We start from the raw sequence: 25,566 nt of genomic DNA, 5'->3' as shown, positions 1-25,566 counted from the left end.
ACTTTTTAACTCACCTTCTTGGATGAAATTTGGATTTAAGATCTGAAAAACACAAAGAAACAGAAAATTGCTTAAATCCTAAACTACTAAAAGAGAACGGGAGACTTCTATCTTAGTGAGTAAAAGGAAAGTACAGTTTGGGGCGAGACGCGTGGAGCCCAGCTCCTGTGGCTTGTGACTGCTTCACTACTGCAGTAACAACAAGGGCACCTGGTTTACTTTCCCATCTGCTCTGACTGTTCACATTCCCTCTGGGCAGCCCGGGCCCCAGGCAGGTTTACTGTGACTACAGAGCTGGGCTGGCCACAGCTGGCCTTGTTATCCTCCGTCACCTCACCTGCTTTTCCTCCCTGCCCTGTGCATAAAAACCCATTCTCCCCCACCTCAATATGCACTCAAGCATCGTGATGGCACTGATTCTTCCCAGCATCGGGAATCTTCAAAAACAGAGCAACTGACATCTATTAAACTGGAAGAGTCATGGACATTAACCAGCCCAGTGGTTTTCTTCCAGCAGCTAAATGCAGAGCTTGTCTGGTTGAAGGGGGAAGAGGGAAGTCCCAGCTGTCCATCCTGCCCCACTGAACTGCTCCTGTAGCCCAGGGCTCCACAGGGCAACTTGCAAAGCACTGCACAGCCCTTTGGGCTGCATGGTTGAGGAAACAGAGACTTGGGCTGCCCTAGGGACCTATCTGGTCACGTGGCTGGTTGGCAAAGGCCGTGCTGGAGCCCTCTGCACACTACAACGTCTGCTTTGTGACACCATGGATCTTACAGAAGGGAAGACCTTCCAGTCGACTGGCCATTACCCCTTCTTGAGAAGATGTCACCTTGGTTTTTCTCCTATCTTCTGTATTACCTGTAATCCTAGTCTGGGTCATAAAGCTGGGTGGGGTGAACAAGATCTGGGCTTCCCAGTAGGAGAGGCTGGGGCTTACCTCTTTTGCTTAATGTGATTTTACCTTCGTTTTTAAAAACTTACTATCATCACTTTCCTTCACTGTAACATGGTGATAAATAATACCTAGTACAAAGCGTTATCATGAAGATTAAATGAAATGTTGTATGTCACACAATGCTTGACAAATAACAAGTATTCAGTGACTATTTAAATAAATTATCTAAGTCTAATCACCTCCCTTCTGCTAAGGGGCCTATTGTTGCAGGGGCTTATCTCTAACAGTTTATCTTGCAAAATTCTTCTTTCCTTCATAATGAAGCTAGGAGGCTCATGTGTCTTGCAAATCGTCTGTTGGGGCAGTCACACTTATCTCCCCAATTTACCCAAGTCATAGGTGAGCTTGGCTTCTGTGTGGTTTTACCTGACACAGGCATCCATACGAGCCCTTTGGAAAAAGGTATTTCCTCCTCTGAGTTCCCCTCTGTAAACCGATTGCCTACATCTACCACCCAGGTTTTTCACGAAGCAGGCTGCAGAAAACTCTTACAACGCCAAGTCCCGGGGCTGAGTGTCTCAAGACTCTGACCATCACGGTGCCCTATACTAGTCTCCAAAGGCCACTCACACCACTGCCCGGCCTGCTTTTAAATCAACGGTTTTCAATCCTTGACCCAGGTGGCTTTAAAAACACACAAAAAAACCCAGTGCCTGGGCCTCATGCCTAGAAATTCTGTTTTAATTGGTGTGAACTGGGGCTGGGACCAGCAGTTTTAAAAGCTGCCTCAGGTGAATCAACATGCAGCCTGTTGAGCAAAGCTGCTGAAAGTTCCCCTCCATCCAAGGGAACTGATCTCAGATAAACCAACTTCCTGCCCCTGAGTCTTTTCTGGGGGTGGGTGTGGAGGATGCATGGGGCATTTGGTAAAAGCGACTGCTTTTCCCACACCTTAGAAACCGCCTCTATGTGAAGAGGCCCTGGGCCATGGTAGGCAGAGAAGTGTAAAGAGTTGCTCTAGTTGAAAAATTAACTAAACTACCAGTACACATGGTGGGCAGTCCAGCCTCACTTGTAGGAGGTGCTAAGGAGGCCATAAATTGGTCCACCTGACTTTGGTGAGGTGGGAGAATGACACTGAACCAGTCATTTCACAGTCAAAGAAAAGGAAACTAGGAATATTTCCTAAACGTTAATAGTGGTTTTCTTGGGGTGATGAGATGAAGGGTGGCCGTCCACCCACCCATTCAAAAAACGTTGCTTCTTGAGGCTGGTGTAAGATTTTGTGGATACAGAGATGCTAAGCCATAGGCCGTGACCTCAGGATTTATAAAACATCTGCACATTGATTTCTTTTTTCTTTTTCTTCTTACCTGGGCTTTCCAAATATTCTGCAGTCAGTGTGTTTCACTTTTGTAATATTTTTTTTTTAAGGAAAAAATGGTTCACTTAGAGCTATTAGACTATAAGTTCTTCAAAGACAGGAGCCATTTGTTATTCATCTTTGTACCTCAGGCCTCTAGCCCCCGGTCTGCCACGTAATGGGCATTTAATACATGTTGGTTGAATGAGTATTTGACCTATGTCCACATTTCAGTCCTCCAATGAATTTAGGACTCATTCATACACAGAATTTGGAAGTAGGGACAAGAGATCTATAACATAATTACCCCTGGGTATAATACTATTTGAATAGAGTCTATTTTCAAACACAATGGCATGCAAACGTTTTGGAAAATGATTTAAAAAAACCAAAACAATAAAATCAATGGCCTCTGAGAGAGGAGGGTCTTAAGAGTGTGGGTTGCAGGAGGGACTGTAAACTCTCCAGCAGACAGAGTACATAGTATCCAGACCCTAAGCCGACATACTCCCTTGCCTTGAACAACATCCCCAAGCACCTGAGGCCTTGGTTTTACCTGTAAATTGGGGACAATAATGCCCACCTGGAAAGTTGTTTGACTGAAGGGCTCTATTTCATGAAGATTTACTGAGCTGACCCTTGGTTAGGTGGTGGTGGCCTGCTCTCACTGGGCCAATGGTCTAGTGGGAAAGATGGAATTAAATGGCTCACAGTGTCCAGGAGGGAGCCTGGCTGATGGCGATAGCCAGCCTCCAGCAAACACGGAGCACTGCCCTCTCTCTCGTCCTACCCCCACTCAATCATAAGGACTCCAGGGTAAAAAAGATTTGGGAATGCTGCCAGCTTCGTTCGATGGCCTGTATGTCCCATCTTGATGGGAATCCACAAGGGAGCAGGACATCGAGTCCATGCCGGGAGACACAGGGAGGAGAAAGATGACAAATGGAAGAGACAAATGGCAGTTTCGTACGTTATAAAAATTTAAGTGGGGTTTCATAAACCTGCACTGTGGCAGTACTTCTATAAACATCCCAAACGGCTGCTTAGAGAATTTCTTACCTTATTCCTCTTTCTTGTCACAACCCCAACCGTGTTAAGTATATTGTTAAACACAGGCACCGTTTAAAAAGAAAATCTCCCTAGCTTCCGTGGAGAACTTAGTGCGGACTTTGGAGAGAAAGGCTGCGATATGGCTTAACTGCAGCTTCTCTCTGGAGGCGGCTTGTGGAAGGCACCGGTCTTCATGCCGCTGCCTCTCGGCTGGCCTAGGTGCTGCTGACAATGGTAATACCATCACTGATTTGCTTAACCTTGCATGGCTGGCATAAACTACTCACAAACTCCTTCACTTGCCCCTCCAAAGCGCTGGGAAGAGGTGCCGAGCACCTGTTACCTATTCCCATTTCCAGAGGAGACAGGGAAGTAAGTGCAGCCTTACGGAGACAGTGATGGGGGACTGGCCCCCAGAGCTCTTCCCACCTCAGCGCTCAGTGCGGAGGCAAGGTCTGGGGAAAAGCATCGCGAGACTTTGTCATCGATGTCAAAGGCCTGCCTGCTGACCTTTAATCCCCATCCTTGCTCTACATCTCATCTCTACCCAGTCCTCCTCTGCAATCTCCTCCAGCAAGGACCAAGAGCCTGGAAAAAGTCCATACCAATGTTTTTCTAACTGTGACTCTGGATTCTGCCCATAGGAGATTCCTCCCTCATTTTTTCTCTTTCTGTTTTGAAGCAAATCAGAGTATGGACTGGAGAAGAGTCATGCCAACCTTCTCACACAGTATCTTGTATTTGCCTGCAGCTCCCTATGGACTACAAGGCCCATGCAGGCAAGGGCCACGTTTCATTTCATTGTCATTGCCTCAGAGCCTAGCGTAATACCTAGCACATAAGTGCTCTGTTGATATTTGTTAAAGCAATGAAAATGTGAAATGGTGGGGTCCTAAGTTGGGGGAGGAGAGTTGAGAAAATGCCTTGCTGTGAACTTGGAGTGTTTTCCAGTTTCCATTAATCTGGAACTTGACTTGTTCTGGAATCTCATTGGTCAGTCAGGGTCTGAGATTTAGCCAACAGTGACCTTCCTCTCCTCTCTGCTCTTCCAGAGGCTGCTCCCTATGGCTCTGATCACGCGCTGCCATCTATCCACACATCTTCCCTGCATGTTAATTGCCCCACCAGACTTGTGAACCCTTCGAAGATAGTAACCTGTTCATGTACTGTTTTACGTACTGTTTGTTACATTGCTTAACATAGCACCTTGCACATAGCAAAAGATCAAGTAAAATTTGTTAAATCAAGTTAACTGCCGCCACTCAATGAGTAGACTAGAATTTAGGTCTCCTGACCACCTTGTCTTATGATCACCGGTGGTGTGGGCAGGGACCTGAGGCGTCAGTCTGGGACCCGAAGGGTTAATCGTAAGATGCAGCTATTTCCTAAATGCTAACATTTGCCTTCCTTAGAAACAGTCTGGGGGCCATGTAAAGTGGTGGCTGGGCAGGAGGAGAGATCTGGGATCTAAAATGCAAGTGGCCGTGGCGGGAAGAAGACATTTACATAAAATGCACACTGTCTCTCTGGGAGACCCAAGCGCAGGAGGAGAAGGAGGCCGGGTGGGAAAGAACTGCTGGGAAGCCTGGTTTCATTTGAACAGCAGAGGGCGGCAGGCGGTAGTGCGTACTCCTAGAACCACCACGACGCGGTCCATCAGCAACCCAATTTCTTCCTTCCGGAGAGAATTCCATCCGTCTTCTTGATTTTTCTTCAAAACGTCAGGGCAGTGAGGTAACAGGAGAGAATCACAGGCGAAATCAAACAGCAATGGATAACACGCTGAGCTCTGAGGAAATCTGGAGTCTATTTTTCTTGCCAGTCAGTGTCCAAGATTCTGACTTCAAGACCTGAGAGTGAGGGTGAAATCCCATCTGCCTAGAAAAGCAGGTGTCAACTGACTCCAGAAGAAAAATACCTGTTTTTTTCTAAATCCCTCATCACCTGTCACAAAACACAGTTCAAAACTACATATCGAGGGCTTCCCTGGTGGCGCAGTGGTTGAGAGTCCACCTGCCGATGCAGGGGACGCGGGATCGTGCCCTGGTCCGGGAAGATCCCACATGCCGCGGAGCGGCTGGGCCCGTGAGCCATGGCCGCTGAGCCTGTGCGTCCGGAGCCTGTGCTCCGCAACGGGAGAGGCCACAACAGTGAGAGGCCCGCGTACCGCACAAAAAACAAAACAAAAACAAAAAACAGAAACAAAAACTACATATCGAGAGCGCTGAGGGAATAAAAATGGTCAAACAAAACTCAAACCAAATGTCCTGAACTCAACTCAGAGCTACCTTGAATGAAACAACATTTCTGTCTTCTGCCTCTTCTTTCTATTCTCTTTATGCTTGTTTCATATGAATCTGTGTTCAGAGGAGGAAGGAGAGGGATTTTAGATGATGAGATTTGGCAATAAAATGAACAGATACCAGAAAAACACTTTCTAAAAACTGAGGTATGATTTCTGGTTTGGAGGTTTAACCCTTCATGTTTCCAATCTGGCCAAGCCAGACACGATTTTCTAATTTTTTAGAATACATTTCTCTAATAATTTAGAAAATATTCCTACCTCTGCTCATCTCTTAAGAGGACGTAAAATAAATTGCAGTAAAAAAAAATACATAAATGCAACACAATCCTGAACAGCAATAGAATTCTCTCTTTGAACTAGTTCTGTACCTCCCAAGTATTTTCATTATCATTTAGCTCTAAGTATTTTTCTTCAACCATTTTTTTCTTTGACCCAATTGTAATAGCATTGTTTTCAAATTTACAAATGTTTGAGGTTTAAAAAAATTATCTTCTTGCTGATTTCTAACTTAATTGCATTGTGGTTGGAGAATTTGGTCTATACAATACTGATTCCTTGATTTTTGATGGGATTTGCTTTATCCGTAGTATGTGGTCAAATTTCATAAAAAGTTCCATGTGTTCCTGGGAGGAACGTATGAGCACTAATTGCTGCGTAGAGCTATGAGTGTCCATGTGTGGAGCACATTGTTTCACAGGAACGTCTAGTCCAAACCCCTCTCCTATTTCTCCTCGGTGTTTTGCTTGAAGAACATTTATTGTGTTCTCAAAAATAAAAAAGGATAAAAATATGACTTCAATAGAATAATAAAAAAAAAATCTATCGCCTGTCCCACAAAACAGTAGAGGGGAAAGGAACGGAAAGGCGGTTTACTGCCGTGCATGCATTGGTCTCCCGGGGCTGTCAGCCACAGAGAAGTCTGTCAGGACGGGACTGGGGTTGCAGGGTGGGATGGTGAAGCGGCGGTGTTATCACTTCCCTTCTATAAGTCACGTTTGCAACTTGGAAGCCAAGATCCTGACTTTGAATATTCAAAGTCTTTATAGATGAATGTTCTGAGGTCTCCTCCCTCAACGATTTGACCTTGACCATACCCCTGTCCCCTAAGCTTCTTTTATTGAGTGAAACACCCTCCCAGAGTCTGTGGACCCATAAGAGGTTACAGTGTGTTCCGAGGCCACGGGAGAGTGGAAGGTTGATTTGTGGGAATTCCCACGCCCGATGCTCCTTCCATGACATCCCCAGCTGCACTCAGCCGCTGTCATTTCTGCTTCCCCCACTGCTCCTCCTTTGCCTTTCATAGGCGCTCGTTCCTCCCCCCGTCCTGCCCGTCAGGATCAGGTATTTACCACGTTTCATTAGATCCATGGCAACAGCCCTCCAACAGGCCTGCCTGTCCCCACTGTTCTCAGTCAGGGGCCAGTGATCTTCCTGAAGTCCAGAATGAATCACCCTGACTCTGCCTGACAACCTTCCACTGCTCCTCGCTGGCCACTGGACTAAGTCCAGGCTTCCTAGCAAGTCCTCTGAGGCCTTCAGAGTCCGGTTTCAACTCACCTGCCAGGCTTTATCTCCCACCACTCTTCCCACATACCTAAACCCCGGCTACCCAGACCGTAGTCTCTTCTCAAAATGTGCCAGGCACTCTCATACCTCTGGGCCTTTGCTCAAGCCCTTTTCTGACCCTTCACCTTTTTCCAAGACTGTTTCCATCCTATCAGTCCCTCCAACCCATACCCTGCCATCGTGGGAAGCCAATGACCACACTCACAGGCATCCTGGGAGACAGGTGGTGAATACATAACCTTAGGGAAGTTACTAACCTCTCTGTGCTCTCTCACCTGTAAAACAAAAATAATGATAATAGTACCTACGTCAGGGTGCTGTTGGGAGGAAAGGACTCAGCACGGAGCCAGATATATAGGAAAGGCTGATAAACAGGAGCCACTGTTATTAGCCCAGGGCCTGAGTGGGTGTCTAAATATTCACTGAACGAGTACATGAATGGCTCCATGCCTCCATCAGAGCAAGTTTCGAAGTCTGCTGTATAATGCAGGCGTTTAATCAGAGCTGCCTCCCTCATGTGACGGCAGTAAGCAGTGGGAGGGACCAGGTCTTACATAATTCTTTGGCCCTCCATAGTACTCACTGTGATGCCTTGTGTCAACTGGGTTTTGTTATATTGCGTTGATTAGGAAAACACGTTGAGTGAGCCAGTAGGTGGACCTCGACAGCGCAGGGTGTGGGCAACGGAGGTGGTGACCTCTGCCCCGCTGATAGCTGGCTCTGAGAGAGACTTCTCCTGGGTCAGTGGCACCTTGTAATCTCATTGGTGTATGACCTCAATGAAATGGGCTAGGCCTGCAGACGAGGGTGAGGGTGTGTTGAGTGACTGTGCTGGTCTGAGAAACCAATTCAGACGTTTCCGGCCCTTGAAATTGGACCTCTTTCTTGGCTTTTATGTCTGGACTCCTGAGTCACTGGGAGAGGGGTGTGGTGAGGCCAAATAATTAGCCCAGCTGTCAAGGGATTAAAAAAGTTGTTCAGGAAGAAATTCTCCTCTAACAAGCAAATATGCAACAGAGGAGGGCCTGAACCTGACCCTCCCTAAGGAAAGTACCTGAGCCTCCCTTGGGGAGCAGACTTCCTATCACCTGCCACGTTTGGCATCTCAAAGCACCACAGTCAAGACCTGCCCTTTTTCCTGGTTGTATGACCATGACCTTTCTGAACCTGTTTCTTCTAGGAGGGTAAGAAAACCGCATCTTCACCAGGCGGTTGGAAGGAACAGAAAGCATGATAGACGTGACTAATGCTGTGGAAGATCTTGTAATTAACCTCCCGGGAGGGAGAAACGCCAGCTCCAGTCTGCTTAGTGCCCTTCTCCCAGTGGCAGAATATAAATCAATCTGCATGTGGAGTTAGAACAGAGCTAGGCAAAGCAGCGTCAGTCTCCGGGCCCAACCTTTCAGGTCTATTACAAAGAAAATATTTTGTAAAAATAAAACGAGAGGCGTGTGATGCTTCACTTTTTCTCCAAAGAGTTCTTTTCGTTAAAAAAATTCTTTTTATAAAATGCAGAAACAGGCACCGGCAGAAACGCTGGTGATGCCAGGAGGTCAGTCACCCGACTTGGGGTGTAAAAGTTTCCTTCAATCTGTCTGGCCAGGTTAGTTATTTTGAAGCTCCGAATCTGGGGCAAGGCACCAAGGCAGCTGAGGTGGGAGCAGCAGCCTAGCTCTTTGAAGACGTGGAAGCTGGGCCTGGGGAATTGTGGATTTGGGGAGGGAAAGAAAAGTTCAGCTCTGGCCGCTCAAGCCCTTCCCAGAGCCGGAAGTGGATACTCCAGCTGGGTCTCGGGAGGAAATGTACACAGGCCATTCCCGCCACAGCCCCTGCAAAGCAAGTTTCAGGGGCAAAGCACAGAATCTTCTACTTTCTCTCCTGTTGGGGTCTCACTGTTGTCAGAGTCAGACATTCAGGAGAGCAAAGTCTTTGGATATCACACCTTAGATCTGCACAAGGCTCAAAGGGCTCATGTCCCTTACATAAACACCCGTGCCCTCGGAGCTGTGCGACCTCCCACAGAGAACCCCGAGGCTCAGAAAGGCTGACTGGCCCGAGGTCTCATAGCTGACAGGGCCCAGACTGCAGTCCAGGTTTTCTGGCCCCCGTTCCAGTGTTCTTTCCATGTGATACTGCCTTTGTGTGACTTTCATCTAAGTCCTACTTCAGCCTTGGAGGGCTGGGATGGGCAGAAAAGATATTCCTCTTTGTTGAGCTGGAAAGTTAAATAACAAATTCACAGAGGAAAATTGGCCCTGGAAGGCACGTCTTCTTGTCTGCCAGAATCTGTGTTTTAGATTAAAACCTACCTGGACTTGGAGGTGGGAGGGGCTCCAAGAGAGGAGCAGCATGGTGTTGGGTGGGGGAACGAGGGCCAGGGAAAACCAGAAACTGCCTTCAGGGCACCCGCTCACTTTTGAACAGGAAGTTACAACTTCCTCTGCCTCAGTTTCCTCTTCTCAAGGTCTTGGAAGGGGCTGGAGGGATGGAGAGTAAAGGGGAGTTTCAGTTTGGGGTGATGAAACAGCTCTGGAATGAATAATGGTGACGGCTGCACGGCACTGTGAAAGTATTTAATGCCACTTAAAAAAAGTAAAAATGGTGAATTTTATGTCGTGTATATTTTACCACCATAAAGAGTAAATAAATGAAGGGGATAGGGTTAACTAAAGTTTTCCGAGTTTCCATCAACTCTGAGAGTCTATGAGTCTTACCCTAATTGGAAATTTCCTTCCAAATTAGCTTCACCTTTCCAAGTGCCTTCTCTCCCACAGGATCCCAAGCCGGTTCTTACACAGCAAGCACCCCGACCTCCACCCGGAGCTAAATACCTGGGGGCTGGCATCATGACCGCACGCAGCCTGTGCCGTGGGCGGGGCTGGCCCTGCGTCAAATGGCTGGGGCAGAGATGCAGTCTTTTTGGAATCATGACAACCTCTTACTCTGATGGATTGACCATCTCTGCTAAAAGTGGTATTGGGCATTAACAAAACAATTAAGATGCATTTAATTAATTGGACTTGACATAAAAGCTGGGCTGAAGACCGAGGCCCAGGACTGGGAGGTTGAGTCAGGCCTTCCTACTCCTGTGCCTGCTGCGGACAAAAGTGCTGGGGTTGGAGGGTAGATGCCCAAACCCAAGCATCGACAGTCTTCAGACCACGTTTCAGACGTGGCACGGATGTGGAAACCTTCCTAGCCAGGGTCCTGGGAGAAATCCAGTACAGCTCAGAAGAAATCCATGCTTCTCAGAGATGGGTGTCAGCTAAGAGGGGGGCTTCTGAGCCTTGAGCCTCCAGCCCTGGCTCCAGCCTGGGCAGGGCAGCATGAGAAGCTGGCAGGTGGGCATATGGCATCCAGCCCACCATCACGCCTGCCTACCTTGTCAATAAAAGGCAATCAGCGGTCTAAGCTCTACTGGAAAAAATGAATTAATATTCACTCGTTCCCAAGAAAGACTAATGTTTCATTTCCAGCCTGATTTGACTCTTCTTCCATGCAGAGACATTTCTCTCATATAGAATATCCCCCTCCACTGCCACCCCCAAAGTGTGATCAGTGCAGGGTAAACAAGAAGGCTGAACTGTGCACAGATCCGTGTCATTTTTAGAACAGTCCCCTCTGAGGTGTGCCCACGGATCAGCAGGAGGGAAGGGGGTTGTGGCCACGAGGGGATCGCAGAGACCCAGAGCCAGTCCTGCAGTAGCTGGTGGTGTGGCTTGTGGTGCTGGGAGTGGGAGGTGGGTCTGTACTTGAGAACATTCACGAGCATGTCTCTACAGGGGAAGAAAAAGGATGTACACATTAGAGCAGAATTGCCTCCCTTTATATAACTGGGTATTCTCAGAAAGCTTTGTAAATCAGATTCCTAGGATTCAAGGTGCTTTATTTTCCTCTTAATTAGCTTTCAAGGATGTGCCTATATATCTCCCTAAAACAGTATGTTGGGACATATGCCGGCCCTGAGGGGAGCAAGCAGCTGGTGTGTAAGCAAAGACCCCAGGAAACTGCTCCTTAAAGGAGCCCTTCAACCCACCAACTGAGAGTCAGAATGCTTTGGAAGTGATCTTCATGCAGAGGCAGGAGATAAGAGCCTACACATGGCTAGGCTTGGAATCAACGTGCTGGCGTCAGGTCAAGGGTGGGCAGTCAGCAGGGCAGGACTTAGCATTCGGAGATCTAACATTGAGCAGTGCACAGGGTATGTGGCAGGGGTGTCAGCTGGGGGACCAGGCCCAGGGGATCTTAGCACAGGCCACAGGAGTTGCAGTTCAGCTCAGCAGGGCACAGGGACATGCTCCCAATGAGACAGCACCTATTGCAGTCATCAGGTTCAAAAGACAAGAGTGAGGTTGGGGGCCAAGCTAGGACTGGTAATGATGCCCAAAGCTATCAGTTTAACAGCAAGGTCCTTTATGAGGTGGCCAGCCTACCTATTTCTCAAACCGGGTCTCTAAGGTTTAGCTCTTTTCAGTAGGCGCCCCCGGCCATTTTCTTCTACAATGGACGTTGTAATGAAGAGCTACCTACTAACCCCTTGAGAAAATTCTCAGTTCATATTGAATAGGCTGACTTTCTATATCTTATTTGTTATCTGTGTCTGAAAATACTAGCAGTGCCAAGATGCCTGCTTCCCCTCAGCACCTGCTTATGTGCTCAGAGTTAATTTCAACGTGGCAACACAGTTCAGAAGAGCTTGCTGATCCCTACAAGGATCCATATGGAATACACAAGGGCTGCAGGCACACCTACTACAGAAACCTTGGGTTAACCAGAATATTTGCAGCTTCCAACCACATGCCCCCTCAAGAGTTCCAGTTCTGCCTCAACTTATTATATTTGAAAACTTTTCAGACATGCACCGACACAGTTTTCGGCTTTCTTCTGTTCCGCACTGACATCCTAACACCTTTCCTTATGCACCAACAGCACCTCCCTGGGACCCATCTCACACAGCTCATGCAAAGGGCTGCAAGCCCTGGCTGAATAAGAACCCTAGAAACGTGTGCAATTCACAAAGCAGGGCTAAGACATGTGCGCACGCAAGCTTTTGCTTATCTAAATGTTGAATGGAGCATCGGAGTACATCAGTTAACCTTCTCAGTGTATGTTGCTCATCTGGTCCCACATCTCCCTGTGCCCAATTCTTCCTTTAAAGAGCAGAGTGGGAAAGTCATTCTTCTCCCCCTAGTCCACCAGAGATGCAAAACGTCCCAAATTGCCTTGTGGAACATAGATACCTGGCTTTCCCTCTCCCTCCATGTATTTGCAGATGACATTTTCACTACATGCCAGCAATACTGAGGTCTGGAGATACAGGTGCCATGAGGCATTTACAGGCCGACAGATGTGGGCTTCCCAGGAGCTGGTGCCTATCCTACGAAATGCAAGGAAAGCAGAGCCAGAAGTTTCCCCTGCCTTCCCCATTCTCTAAGATATATTTAGGCTATGAGCACCATATCCACCTCCTCCCACAGGGGAGCCCTGCACTGGCCCACACCTGCCAGATTTCGCTCCATGGCAACACCCACAGCCATAGGGGACTATTTTACCCTGGCAGAACTCCCACCTTCACCCACTGGTCTCTGGCCTGATTCAACTCAACTGGTGCCTTCCACCACTGACTTACGCCTCCTGGAGCCACATGGTCTTCCCTGGGTTTTGTGGTGGTTGTCATAATATGGTGGTGGCTTTCTTTGGGATTAGGTCAAATTAGAATAAGAATAATAAAGGTCCATCTAGTTAAGTGAAAAGCGTAGGGCTATAAAAAGGAAAAGGTTTTAAGAAAATATTCTGTATTTTGTGCACAGAAGAAATCTCTAAACTCTTATCCATTATCGGGGATGTGGGTACAGATTTGGAGAAAAGCATTTCAGTTTACTCTGAAGGGCAAAATGGCAGGGAAAGCCAAGTTTGCTCCAATTCTCTAGGTGTTGTAAATTTATGATGCTTGTCACTCAGTGGCAAGCCATGTGAGGGTCCTATTTCTATTACCCCAAAGGGTTCCTGGCCTAGGAGGACCTGGAAGTTGACTGGAGGTTCTTGTTGGTGGAGGTACTGGTTTCACTTCCACATCTTTGTAACCCTGGAGTATGAGAAAGGCCCCCGGGCAAGATTTCAGCCTTCTTGTCTCTAGAGAGGCCTCTGCTAGGCCTACAGGAGGGAGGTGATCCCCAGGGCTCTTTTCCTCCGTGGCAGGAGCAGCCACTGCCCAGGAGCCCTGGGGGCTGGAGGAGGGGGGGTTCTGGAGTTGCTGCGGTCACTCCTCATTTGCTATTGGCTAGGGGCCAGGTCATCCCCACAAACCATACCTACTCCATGATTTTACTGGAGCCTTCAGGGAGGAGTAAGTCCCAGAAGAAAGAGAACATACAGGGGAAAGAAAAAAAAGAGGGGAAAGGGAGGAAGGAGAAACTAAAACAAATGAGTTCTTATCTTTAGCTGGGAACCAACCACTCTTCATAATGCTATTTTCCATGAAAAAAATGTTTTCTAAGTTTCCAGTTACGAAGTTGGCTATTTTCTACACAAAGCCAAATCTGCCAAAGAAGAAAACACTAAGCAAGCATTCAAGAGAACCAGAAGTTTAAAAAAATGCACCTGGGTAAAGTTACCTATCAGAATCAAACTGAATTAAGTTTTGTTTTGTTTTCTGTAAGTTGGATGGGACACCGAGAGATGCCCATGTATCCTGGACTGGCTGTTCACTTTTAACAAGGCCACCGTTACAGAACACATCAACAAAAGACAATCATTGCAGGAAAGAGGACAACAGCTGCTTCTACCTCCATGCTAGTATTAGGGTCAAGGTCATCACACTCTGACTCCTCGGAACTGTTCGTCTCCTTGATGGGCAGCATGAGGAAGGGGGAAGAAAGAGAACACAGTTAGAACACAGGCAGCTTTGGCTAGAGGGTGGGGAGAACTTGAAAGAAGCATGGACCATGGGAAATCGGGCAGAGAAAAACCAGGTGCTGCTAAGGTGGGGTGCGGATCACCTAGGGCGGCAGCATGCTCTTTTCAGGGAGAGGAGGTTGGGATCGTGTAAGCCGCTCATCTCACGGGAAATAGCGATGGAAGCAACCAAATGAAGCATGAGTGCTGTCGAATTTAAACTATTGTCTCCTGTGAGGCCGGACTTCCCAGATGAGGGTGAGGGAGGGAGTACAATTTCTTTTCCCCAAGAAGGACATTAGAATGGGTTTGGATTGTTCTTATTTTGCTCAGGAAGACTCGGGTAGATAATCACACAGTATAACAATATTCAACAACAGCGGTTTAATTTCCATTGTCCAGAGCCATGTCTTTTCTGAGCGCCCAATGTAAAGAAAATAGATCACATCGTTTCAGGATGGGGGACAGGGGTCTGTCAAAGCTTAGACTCAGCGAGTTCACTATAACAATTGGATTGTTACAAAGCAATAACTTGGGCTTCATCAGTGTGCCTCCCTTCTCTGCCCATGCATAGGCCTGAAGGTGATGGCATCTGAATTCTGGGGAAAAGAAATGAAACTTCACCAAGGACACAGTAGCCCTTAAGTTCCAAACCTCAGACTTCAAAGGGTTGGAGGTTTGGAAAGCATCTCTAATCTCTTTACCCTGCATGTATTTTCAAACCTAGGATACTGAATGGGTGGCTTTGAGTACTTTAATATGAGTCAAGCATCTTGCATTTCTAAGAGAATAAATAATACTGCAGATAATTTTGCTATAAAACTTCTGTAAGTATAAGGAGGAAGGTATAAAAGAAAAAAAAAAGAGATACTTACTTATTTGAATCGAAGTTGCCAGGAGAAATAAAAAATAAAAAATAAATTGATCTCGCATGCAAAATTCTACTAAACTACTTCCCCTCTGGTCCCCATCCACCCAAGTTGCCTCGTGAGAATGCTGCAGGGTGGGAGTAGATGAGAGGTCGGACACAGCTCCGGAACACCTTACTCACTTTAACAGAGACTTTGTTGCCCAGAATATCCTTGGGTTTACGAGGCCCTGTGGCTTCATTTTTACCCGTGTTCTCCACTTCCGCCCGCTTTCTCATGCGTAGAGTATGCCATGAACATGACTTCCTGTTGTACCAAAAAATGCACCAATCAAAATGGCAGGTCAGGGCAGAGTGAAGCGGTGGGTGGGCTTGCCACCCTTGGGTGAGTCAGTAGGTGAGGCTCTCCAGTCAAGCCCCTGCTTCAGAGGCCCCAAACCTGCACACCAGCTCCTGTGGTGGCTGGCAGCAGATCTCACCTCCAACAGGAAATGAGTGAGGATGAACTGTGACCCCTCCCAATAGATGTACAGGTTGGTTGTAGCATTTGAGGCAAGTCTGGGTACTAAGTGGTTAAACTCTACCGAGGGAAGTTTTCATATACTGATGAGGCCTTATAGGACTCAGGAATTCCCTTCCTGAAGGGTATGATGGACGGGAGAAGACTGTGGGGAGGGGGCAATAAAATAGGAAAGATAAGGGAAGTACATTCTATAGTGTATAAGCTATTGGTACTTTCCCAGGATCAGATATAAAGACCCAAAAGGATGCTTTGGAGGTTTTCATCTCATTATTTGTATTTAGGCTGTGGCCACTCCCAAACACCGTAGTACAGATGGGAGGTTCTAGGGCATTTGACTTTATAAAACTCGTGGGCACCACTCATTTATCTGGATGACTTAGGATGAAGGGTTTCTTGGTCTATGTTCTCCACATCACTCAGTGTTTGTGAACACAAGGCTCTGTCTGACAACCACTAAGAGCTCCTAGAGTTTTCCTGTTGGGAGAAGACCCAACGCGTGCTCTCAGGGAGGTGAGGGTGGCAACGTCCCTTCACACTATCTTAACTTCTTCCTTCTCACAAGAGGGTTGGGAGCTATTTCTTCACAGACCTGAAAGAGAGGCTCAGAGCAGAGCTCTTGAGTTCCACATATGTTAGGACTCAAAGACACCAAAAGCCAAGTCTCAGACAGCATCAGGGACCCTGGGCAGGCAGCAGCAGTTTCAGGTGTGGCCACAGAGTTTGGATGAAGTTCTGTCAGGTCTGGAGTAAGTGAGGCTGGCTTCCCTTCAGTGTCTCCTTATCAAATTTAGGCCTACGCAGACAGGGCTCAATGAAAAGAGCATCATTAAGGGAGAGAGGGGAGAGAGAGAGAGGCCTATGAGATTTAGGAGGAAGGGAGATGCTCCAAAATGCATAGCAACTCCTCCACAAAACTCCATAAATGTCACAGATTTTAGGATGACCTGGGGAAAGTGTTCTCAAGATATGTACCACTAGCACGGAGGTTTAGCAATCGACTTTCTGAGTAGGAAAGAGCGGTAATAGTCATGTCCTCAAATTTTTTTTGGAAAGCGGCTCCTTCAAATGGCAGAAAAGAATCTCTTGGCCAGACCTTCTCTTGCGCCTCCTAAAGAGGCAGGCTCCCTGGGATTCCCTGCATATCAGCTCTCACTCCAACTGTTGCTTCTGAGTGAGAGCGGTCACCGAAATGAACCTCGGATAATATCACTCTTAACTGCAGACTTCCGTCCCTTATCTTTACCCCCAAAGCCATGTCCCTGGCTCATTCTGAGAACATCTTGAGTCAGGGGGGTCCCTGCTGAAAAGACTCCTAGGGCAGCCGGCACAGCGCGTGTGCGCGTGAGCATGGGGCTGCATTCCTATGTTTATCACAACCCTCTGGGTCATTCAGTATGATTGGTGAGAAACTAGAAATGCTACAAGTAACACTGAGAAGGAGACTCAGAGTAGTACAAGTGGCAGGACACGTTCAATTTCGTATTCTTCCCAGAAGAACGCGTCATCATGGTTTGGGGAGCTTCCATCTCTTGGCCACAAGCCTGGGGACTGATGTGGAAACAGGGTTTCAGTGACATTTATCCCATAGGCATCACAACCAACTCTGACCCTGGTGGTCATAGCAGCCCTGGGGAGGGTACGGTGAGTGTCCTTCACTGATAAATAGTGAGAACCACTTTTAGTCCATTGCTCTGCTCCACTCCCACCAACCCTTGTGCAAGAGCCACACTGACAAGGAACCGAATGACCAATTGGTATTTGAACCTGCTCTCTTTTGCCCAGCGTGACAACCTTCCTACCAGTCCTCCCATGGAAGGTATGAAAAAGTGACCAAAAGATGCAAGGGAGAAGTGCTGAGTGCCTGGATAATTAGATCACAACTCATTACGAGTTAGCTAGCTCTGTAAGCCATCAATTAATAAGAACCTCAATGCTTTGAGGGCCTTTATATCCAAGGCTTCATAAAAGGTACTGAAACCAAGTGTCTTTAGGATAAAATGAATCAGGCCTGTTGCCATTTAGGGGCCACCGCTGATTTCCAGCTGGGCCTGCGGTTACCAAAGAGGCCAGGGTGGGGTCAGTAGTCTCTGTCGCTGAGCTACAGAAAGCTCCAAGGAGGCGCAGCTCTGTTGCTGCTGCTGCTTAGATATCTCACGGGAGCTCCTCCACCCGGCCGCCGGTGACCACAGAGCGTGGAGAGCAGTGGAGGCCGCAAGCCAGCCCACCGCCTTCTACACTAGCCACCGGTTTACATCAGCACCTCAAGGTCGCCCAGTTGGACAGCATCCGATCTGCATCATCCCTCACCTCAGAGGTTAGAGAGAACACACATGGGCTGCTTAGAAGGGAAGGCTAGGGTTGGACCTCTGGCCACAAAGGCACTTCTTGTGTAGGAAAGAACTGCCAATGCATTCAACCAACTCTTAAAGAAAAATGAAGAAGAATCGTTTGTACATGTAGAAGTCCCAGAATAGTGCACTGAGGAAAAAGGGTCAACTAGTCTTTAACCTCATTAAAACATGCTCGCGGTGAAAATTTATTTTACATATTTAAAATAGTACATTTAAAATTATTAGTTACATTACAGGTACAATGATGAACATTGTGACTCTCCATTATATTGCACAGCCTGACCTCATCCATATGGGTTTCTTTAAATAGTGCAAAATACTTTATACAGGAATGTGTTTGGAAGGGTCTTCGCAACCAAAATAAGGAAAAGAAATATCTTACAAATGACCATGAACATATATTAAAGTGACAGGGGAGGGGGAAAGTCAAAAAAAAAAAAAAAGTTACAATCTGTACAGAGGAATTGCCATAGACAACCAAAAAGTTCCCTCTCTCCTGGGAGAAGCAGCAGGCCTCTGACCTATACAGGTCTGGCATTTGTGCTAAGGTAATTTTTTGGTGTCAATCAAAAAAATATATATATATATCAGTAACTTAATACAATATAAATAGAAGTCCAGTCCAGTGAATCCTGTGGTGGGTCAAATGGAGCAACAGGAGGCATGCCTTTTGTCACCTAGGGTTTCAGTAGGGTTCTTTTCTTAACAAGGGGGGGAGAAAAGAAAAAAAAACCAAACAGAAAATTACAAATGAAAAGGAAAGAAACACCATCACTGTTACCACCACCACCGAAAAAAAAAAAAAAAAAAAATCGGAACTCTCCAGCCCAGTTGCCCCCTGCTGCGTGTGGTTCCAGCACTCAAACCTTGGTTCTGGTGGCACTGTCGAGAATAAGCAGCAGTAATTCCCTACCGTGTGTTTGCATTTTTGTGTTCTTTGTTTTGAATTTTTTTTTAATCCACATACTCCTCTCCCGGGGAAGCCAACGAGGCACTTACTTGATGCTCCCGTCACTATTTTCTGTGGCTGCCGTGGCTTTGGTGAGGGGTGCCAGGATGTTGCCTGGGACCCAGCCCTCGGCGGCGGGGGAGTGGTCGCTGGCGGGCTGGTACACCAGGCACATGTTCTGCTGGTTGATGGCAAGGACCTGGACCACCTCACCTTGGCTCACACAGATTTCGTTCTCCTTCAGTGCATAGTAATCTTTGATCACGGCCATGGATGAGACCCCATTGCAGCCTCCCAGGTCGCTCTGCCAGGAGACAAGGGCGAGAGGGACACAGACACAGGAAGGCTGGTTCACGTGGGCTTGCTCTGCATCCTAATGTGTGGTTGAAAGTCAGCCCTCCCGCTAGCAGGGTAAATGGCAGGCAGAAGATTATCTTGAGAAATGGAATTATATTCATAAACGGGCTCTGAAAATGTATTTTACTTATAATGAAAAATTTATAATGAAAATGTCTCATTAATATTATAAGTGAGGGTGAAAAGGTGGAGATACTGCCCAGCCTTAGGTAAAGGTAAAAACACGCCTTCCACCTGGGAGTCCCTCCTTAGCATGCATCTTCTCACTAGCATCCTCCAGCTGGAAGGAAGAGTGTGGCACAGACACAGGGATACGTAAGCACCTGGGCAGAGTGAGGTCAGGGCAAAGGTCAGGTCAGTGGTCACCATCCCCCAAAGAAAAGAACACAGGCTCTTTGATACATGTTTTTCTTCCTTTTGAAAAAGCATTGGTCTTACTCTACATTCTGACCCTCCTTCAGACAGGGGTAACAATGAGACATTTGCCCAATTCAAAGGCAAGGCCATGACCTACCCTGACCTGACTCCTGTGGGAAGAAAACTCCAGTCCCCCTGTATTCATTAATATGAAGGGTCCTGCCTCCATGACCTTTGCACATGACTCTGCACCAGGGAAGCTGCTTCTAGACAGACCTGTAACTTCCACAGATGCCTGGCTGCCTCACAGAGCATGGTGAGAGCCAGAAATTCTTCAGTGAGTTAATGTGACTTCAACTTATTTACAAGGGCAGGGGATTTTTAAGATGAAAAATTAATTTCCAGCTGATGTGATAAAATAGGTCAGTATAGTTACTCTTACACAGAACTGAACTTAGACATTAATAGTTAATTAAAAAAAAAATTAGGAATTCCCTGGCAGTCCAGTGGTTAGGACTTGGCAGTTTCACTGCCATGGCCTGGGTTCAATCCCTGGTCGGGGATCTAAGATTCTGCAAGTTGTGTGGCGTGGCAAAAAAAAAAAAAAAAAAAAAATCAACATCATCTTATAATATGGGTAAGAAAAATAAAACTATAAGGTGGGAACATGTAGGTAAAAAATGCAGATGTTCCCATTCACAGACCCATTGAGTTCTAGAGGAAACAGGCCTGATGAGATTAAGTAAACTGCTGAGGTTCTAGGGCAAGTCGCAAAGTTCTGAGCTGCATAATTTGGAATAGAAACCAGATCGCCTGACTCGGGATCTAGCACTTTTGCCATTCATTATCATTCCTACTACCTGGTGGGGTCAAAACAGCCGTGTAGACTGGATCTGCAGTTACATTGATGACTCTCCTCATGGCGATGTTTGAATTGTGCATTATCTCAGATAGTCTAATCCAAGGCTAGCTTCCCCCATTCACACACTGATGGGCAACATCCTCTTGCTGCTTCAGCCAATGGGTGTGAGCTCGCTTCAGCAGCTCATCATTAGAAAGGGCAATCTCTTCAAGATGTCAAACCCTAGAGTTGCGACTTTTAGATGATCCACATCACAACTCCTCTATTTGCTACAAATCATAATTGCCACTCCAACATTACCATATTTGTATAGTGTTTCTGCGGATGACAAGAGCCCTTTAACATAGAGTATCTGGACGGCGGGGGAGGAGGGTAGTGGAGAGGTAGGGAACTGGTTTATTTTGCAGGGGAAGAAAGAGAAATCATTGAGATTAGGCTGTATTTAGTGGGCTCTTCCTGCTAAAATGATCAGCATAAAAAGATGCTCCTTTATAAAGTAAGCCCAGAGGCTGTACCCTCAAAGTGGTGCGGCTGGCAGTAGTGAGCTGTCACTTACCTTGCTGGCCTCAAACTTGTCCCCAGCCTGGTGGTAGTCAAACCCCGAACTGCCATTGGAGGTAGATATCTTCAGGGGTGGCAGAGGCGGGTTACAGCTGGAGCCCTTTGGGGGCTTCTCGGAGCCCACGGGGATGGAGGAGTAAGGCCTGGGGCTGGCTTGGGGAACCCTAGCAGGCTGGGACCTCATCACAGCTGTGTTCCTTTCTTTCCGCTGATATTCAATGGGCGACTGTAGGGCTGCAGGGAAGAGCAGACCATTACTCTGAGCTTCGGAAATCCCATAAGCTTTGGAGGCTTAAGAGGTACAGGCTTTGTGCGAGGCAGAGTGAGGATACGTGAGGAAGACACTGCCCTGTTTTTAAAGAATGTATCATCTACCGAGAACTATTCTTAGTTTTGTCTAAATGATGAAGGTGCAGAACCGAAATGGTGCAAAAGGAGGGAGAGAGGGCTCTGTAGTACGTGTGTGCGTGGGTGGACACAGGGGTGGGTAGGGGGGTAGTAAAGACTTCAGAAACTGCCAGCCATCAGGCCCTGACATGCAGGCTCTGCAGGGTGGAAGCAAATGGGAAGTGGGTCTGGGCAACAGGATGGAGTCAGATTCCCTGGAGCACAGAGCCATGGGTCTCTGTGGAGGAAGGAGATGAGACAGGTAAGGGAAGTTGGAGGTACCAGGATGTGAAAGATCTGGAAAGCAGGTGAATGAGTCTGGATTTAATTCTGAAGTTCATGAAAAGTGACTGAATTAAGGAAACGTTCATGTTTTCAATGCAGGTGCTAGCACCAGAGTGCACCTGAAGAACGTTAACCTTGCAGCGGGTGCGGGGAGGGATTGGCCAGGCTGATTAAGAGCCGTGAGATAGTGAAGGGGAGAGGCCGGACCTGAGCAGAGCCATGGGAACGCGGAAGGGGTGCGGTGTGGCAAGCGCTCCAGAGGGAGCTGAGGTTGACACAGCCTAGATGGGAAAAGATGGCAAGGAGCCAGGGTAACTTGGGTTTGGAGGCTGGGAGAAGTGGTGGTCAGTGGAACTCTGCTTTGAAAGGAAAGAGGTAAGCTTTGTTTTCCTGAGTTTAAGATGATAAAGTTCCAAGGTCTTAGTACTAAAGAGGTACAGCCAGGCAAAAGCCATACAGGTCAAATTCTGTAACAATGACTTCAAGGCAGGCCCGATTATGCTGTTTCTGTCAGTGTTCACCGTAACAAATATTTAATTGGGTTAACAGCTGGGGCCCAGAGAACTTTCCATTATAAGGATATTTCCCTAGTAATAGGTATATACTTTAACAGGACTCAACATATAGTCCACACTTCCTTTCTATTTGAGGTCTCCGGAGGGAAAGGTTGGCTCTGAGGTGCCTGCATGTGTGCCTACAAGCAAAAGCCTGGCCCCAGTCCCTCGTCACATCCTTGTCTTCTGAGTGTGCCAGAGTGCTGAATAGGCTGCTGCCAGACCTCAGCCTTTCTCCCTGGAGAGGATTAAATATTTAGGTATTGAGAATCTAGTTCATTAATAGCTCCATAATTCACTATAATTAGGCAAAAGGTCTCCTGGAGCCATGTACAAGTCTGGATAACTGACTATGCCCGAAGAAGTACTGCTCCAAGTTTGAAGCAGATAGCAGACAGCTGTGAAGCAGGCCGTAGCAAACGGATCTGATGAATCATTACCCATCTCATGGAAGTGGGGTATTGATTGTATGCAATAACTGTGCTAAAGTGTTTGAAAATAGTATGTCTTCTTAAATAAGCTGCATAGGAAGTCTGTGCTCTTCAAGGGCCTCCATCTGCATAACTTAGGTCTTAGGATCAGGAAAGCTGTGCATCTTCGGGTAGGGTTTGCATCTGGCTGAGGGATACGGTGTCTTATACCTGGTCCTGTTCTTTTGCTTTGTTTGCTGGGGAACTCATAGACAAATGTGTGCCCTACCACTAGCAACTATACTGCAGTTTTGGGGTTAGAGCCTAATTTTAAGTTATACAAGTTATACAGTTCTGGGTTCCAGTTCTTGTTTTAGCACCTACTGTTTTTGTGACTTTGGACCAGTTTCTTAACCTCCCTGAGCCTCCTTTTCCTCACCTGAAAAATACAGGATGATATTACTTAGCTTTCCACACTGATGTGAGGATTAAGTGTGGTAACACATGTGAAATGCTTTGCATCGTGCCTCGCACAGAGAAAGGACTCAATATATGGGAGCCATTATTGTTACTCAATCATTTCCGGTTTCAACTTATTGTCCTACCTTATTTTTCTTTTGTCCTGAATTGATGAACTTAAAAACCTCATTCCAGCTTAGAATCCATCAGAAATTCCCAATAGAATCAATTTAATGAATGTATTTTATACATGCACATGTTTTTGCTTAAAATTATTTTATCCATAGAAGCATTAGCTCAATGTTGTATACTCAAAAACTGTGAACTATATACAGCTTTCATTACTATCCCTCAGGACTGGGCTGGTGTTTAATTTTAGACTCTTTAGAATGAGAAAGAACCCTAGAGATCACTTTGTTTAGTTGTTTTCACCAAACTGTTCTACAGTCGGGGGACCTGGGGCATGGCCCCCAAATACTCTCTGTGTAAGTGTGTAACTGCTTTGAAGTCTCGTGTTCTATCCTAAAATGGCAAGGCATTCTGCTCCATAATCTCTTTTGATTTGTTTTAAAAGAAACACAACTGTGTTAAATCCCTTACCATGGAGTACAATTGATACCTGGTAATCTCACAAGGCTCTCTAGTGTTATCTGGAGATACCTTGGGGTTTGGCAGACCAACTCAAATTCCCCTTTGCTCCCAACAGAGGTGATTGCTAACTCTAAACTTCAGTAATACCTTGAAACTTCCCAGAACAAACTATCAATTATGCAGAGAATGACACTCTCTCTGGGAGGTGTGCCACGCTTTCCTGCTTCAGTGCTGCAGAATAGGTCTTTCACAAAAAGAGCCCACGGAGGCCCAGAGAAACATCATGACTTGCCCAAGGTCCATCCCCACAGCATTGAGTTCCGTGATAACACCCAGCAAGTGTCCTATTTGCGTCATTTGCAAAGAGACCAGATTCTAGACTAGAAAAGGTGACACACCCAAGCGTGGACATGTATGTGTAAACATTGGAGCACATATGGCCATACAGTACTCCTTCAGGTCCAGAGAGAGCGTCATTCTCTGCGTAATTGATAGTTTGTTCTGGGAAGTTTCAAGGTATTACTGAAGTTTAGAGTTAGCAATCACCTCTGTTGGGAGCAAAGAGGGGATTTGAGCTGATCTGCCAAACTGCCAGTTATCTCTAGATAGCACTGGAGAACCTCTGAGATTACCAGCATTAGCTACTAAACTGAAAAATACACGTCATTGATAGCTGGCTCCTGAGACAAAGAGGATGTGCCCATTTCAGACTTTTGCCCCAATTACTACCAGCTGGTAATGGTGGCACAAGGCACATCCTCTATGTCAAGGCTGCAAGAGATTATTTCTTCTTTTGGAAAGATGGCCTTCTTTATCATGCCCCATCTGCCCACTTGTGCATTCGGGTTCAGAAAGATTCTACACGAAGTGTTTCTGAAAACTACAAAGTTGGAATGCATATAAATGTGATCGGGGCTCATAACTCACCAGCAGCCCAGACCCAAGGAGGTTCAGAGGTGTGGGGTCCCCTGAAAATGGCCCGGCAAGAAGCCAGACCCAGTACTCACCATTTAAGAAGTCTCGCTGTGTTTCTAAGACTTGATTGATGTCCTGCACCCAGGCCTGTTGGATATCAGCGTTGGCGGCTTGCAGGATGACCCTCTCCGAAGTCTCCCTGTTCATGAGTGCGAACTTGCAGGGGTCACTGTCCACGTTCTCCTCCAGGACCAAGTAATTCATCTGGAAGAAACCAAGGTGATCCTTTCCATACTAAGCAGTTTTAAAAAATCAATAACATATTACAGTTCCTCAAAGTTTTTATTTCAGGAAATGTTTCCAAAAATGTGCCCTGAATCTAATAGCTTAAAGGCTTTGGTTTCTGTCTTTGAGTGAACGACATGATCTTGGAGAACCTGCAGGATCATGTTAGAGACTGACACCGAGCCTGTCACTTTTTCTCACAGATAATCAACCTTCAATCCCGAAGGTTACTAGGCCGAAAGATCTTCAACGTTCTGGATCCTCACTCATGCCAGTGTCTCTGTCTTAGGGAAGTGGCTCCCCCAGTGTGACTCTTCTTTGCCCCTTCTCATCCCCACCTGGATCCTCACCTTGATGCTCCTTTTGAACATGTAGCCTGGGGTGAGGGATCCCTTCCTGAGCAGTTCACTGAAGATGACAATTTGCTCAAAGAGGAACACACGCCTCTCCTTGGTCCGCGACTGCATGCCGGCATCCAGCTCAATCACGTAGAATGTATCCTGCTGCAGCAGCTTGCCCTGAGCGGTCAGGGTGCCCTGACGGAAAGAAGGACTGGGGTGAAGTAAGTGAGAGACAGGGAGATGACCACAACCCTCTAGGTCACAGAACCTCCCTCTGTGGGGACATGGACAACAGACCTGACAGCAAAAGCCTCAGGCTCTAGTAAGAGACTGAATCAGGGCCCACCCAGACATCGAGGGCAGACTGTGGCCACCTTCCCGTTCACACAGGGCCCTGGAGGGAAGGGAAAGGAGGCTACGGAACCACTAAGAAGCAG

The 25,566-nt window shown here is 46.9% G+C and overlaps 1 protein-coding gene across 4 annotated transcripts in view; it reads right to left on the bottom strand.

Moving 5' to 3' along the window:
* LOC111171693 (kalirin) overlaps positions 1-25,566 on the bottom strand; it is a 114,364-nt gene that overhangs the window by 21,718 nt on the left and 67,080 nt on the right. For 3 of the 4 annotated variants that reach the window (XM_022567539.3, XM_022567547.3, XM_022567557.3), the window contains 4 exons: positions 25,139-25,324; positions 24,596-24,767; positions 20,898-21,136; positions 18,812-19,069 (listed from right to left, as the gene is read on the bottom strand). In XM_022567539.3, the coding sequence (XP_022423247.1) occupies positions 18,812-19,069; positions 20,898-21,136; positions 24,596-24,767; positions 25,139-25,324 (855 nt within the window). Of the gene's footprint in view, positions 1-14; positions 43-13,965; positions 14,026-15,125; positions 15,250-18,811; positions 19,070-20,897; positions 21,137-24,595; positions 24,768-25,138; positions 25,325-25,566 lie in introns of those variants that run through there. The other variant, XM_022567528.3, reaches the window with a different exon arrangement.

The sequence above is a fragment of the Delphinapterus leucas genome, chromosome 4 (assembly GCF_059928025.1).
Source record: "Delphinapterus leucas isolate spDelLeu-1000000601 "Yukka" chromosome 4, BTC_Dleu_Yukka2, whole genome shotgun sequence".
Lineage (NCBI taxonomy): Eukaryota > Metazoa > Chordata > Mammalia > Artiodactyla > Monodontidae > Delphinapterus > Delphinapterus leucas.
Note: the sequence above shows the minus strand (reverse complement) of the source record. Positions and strands in the feature narration are given on the sequence as shown.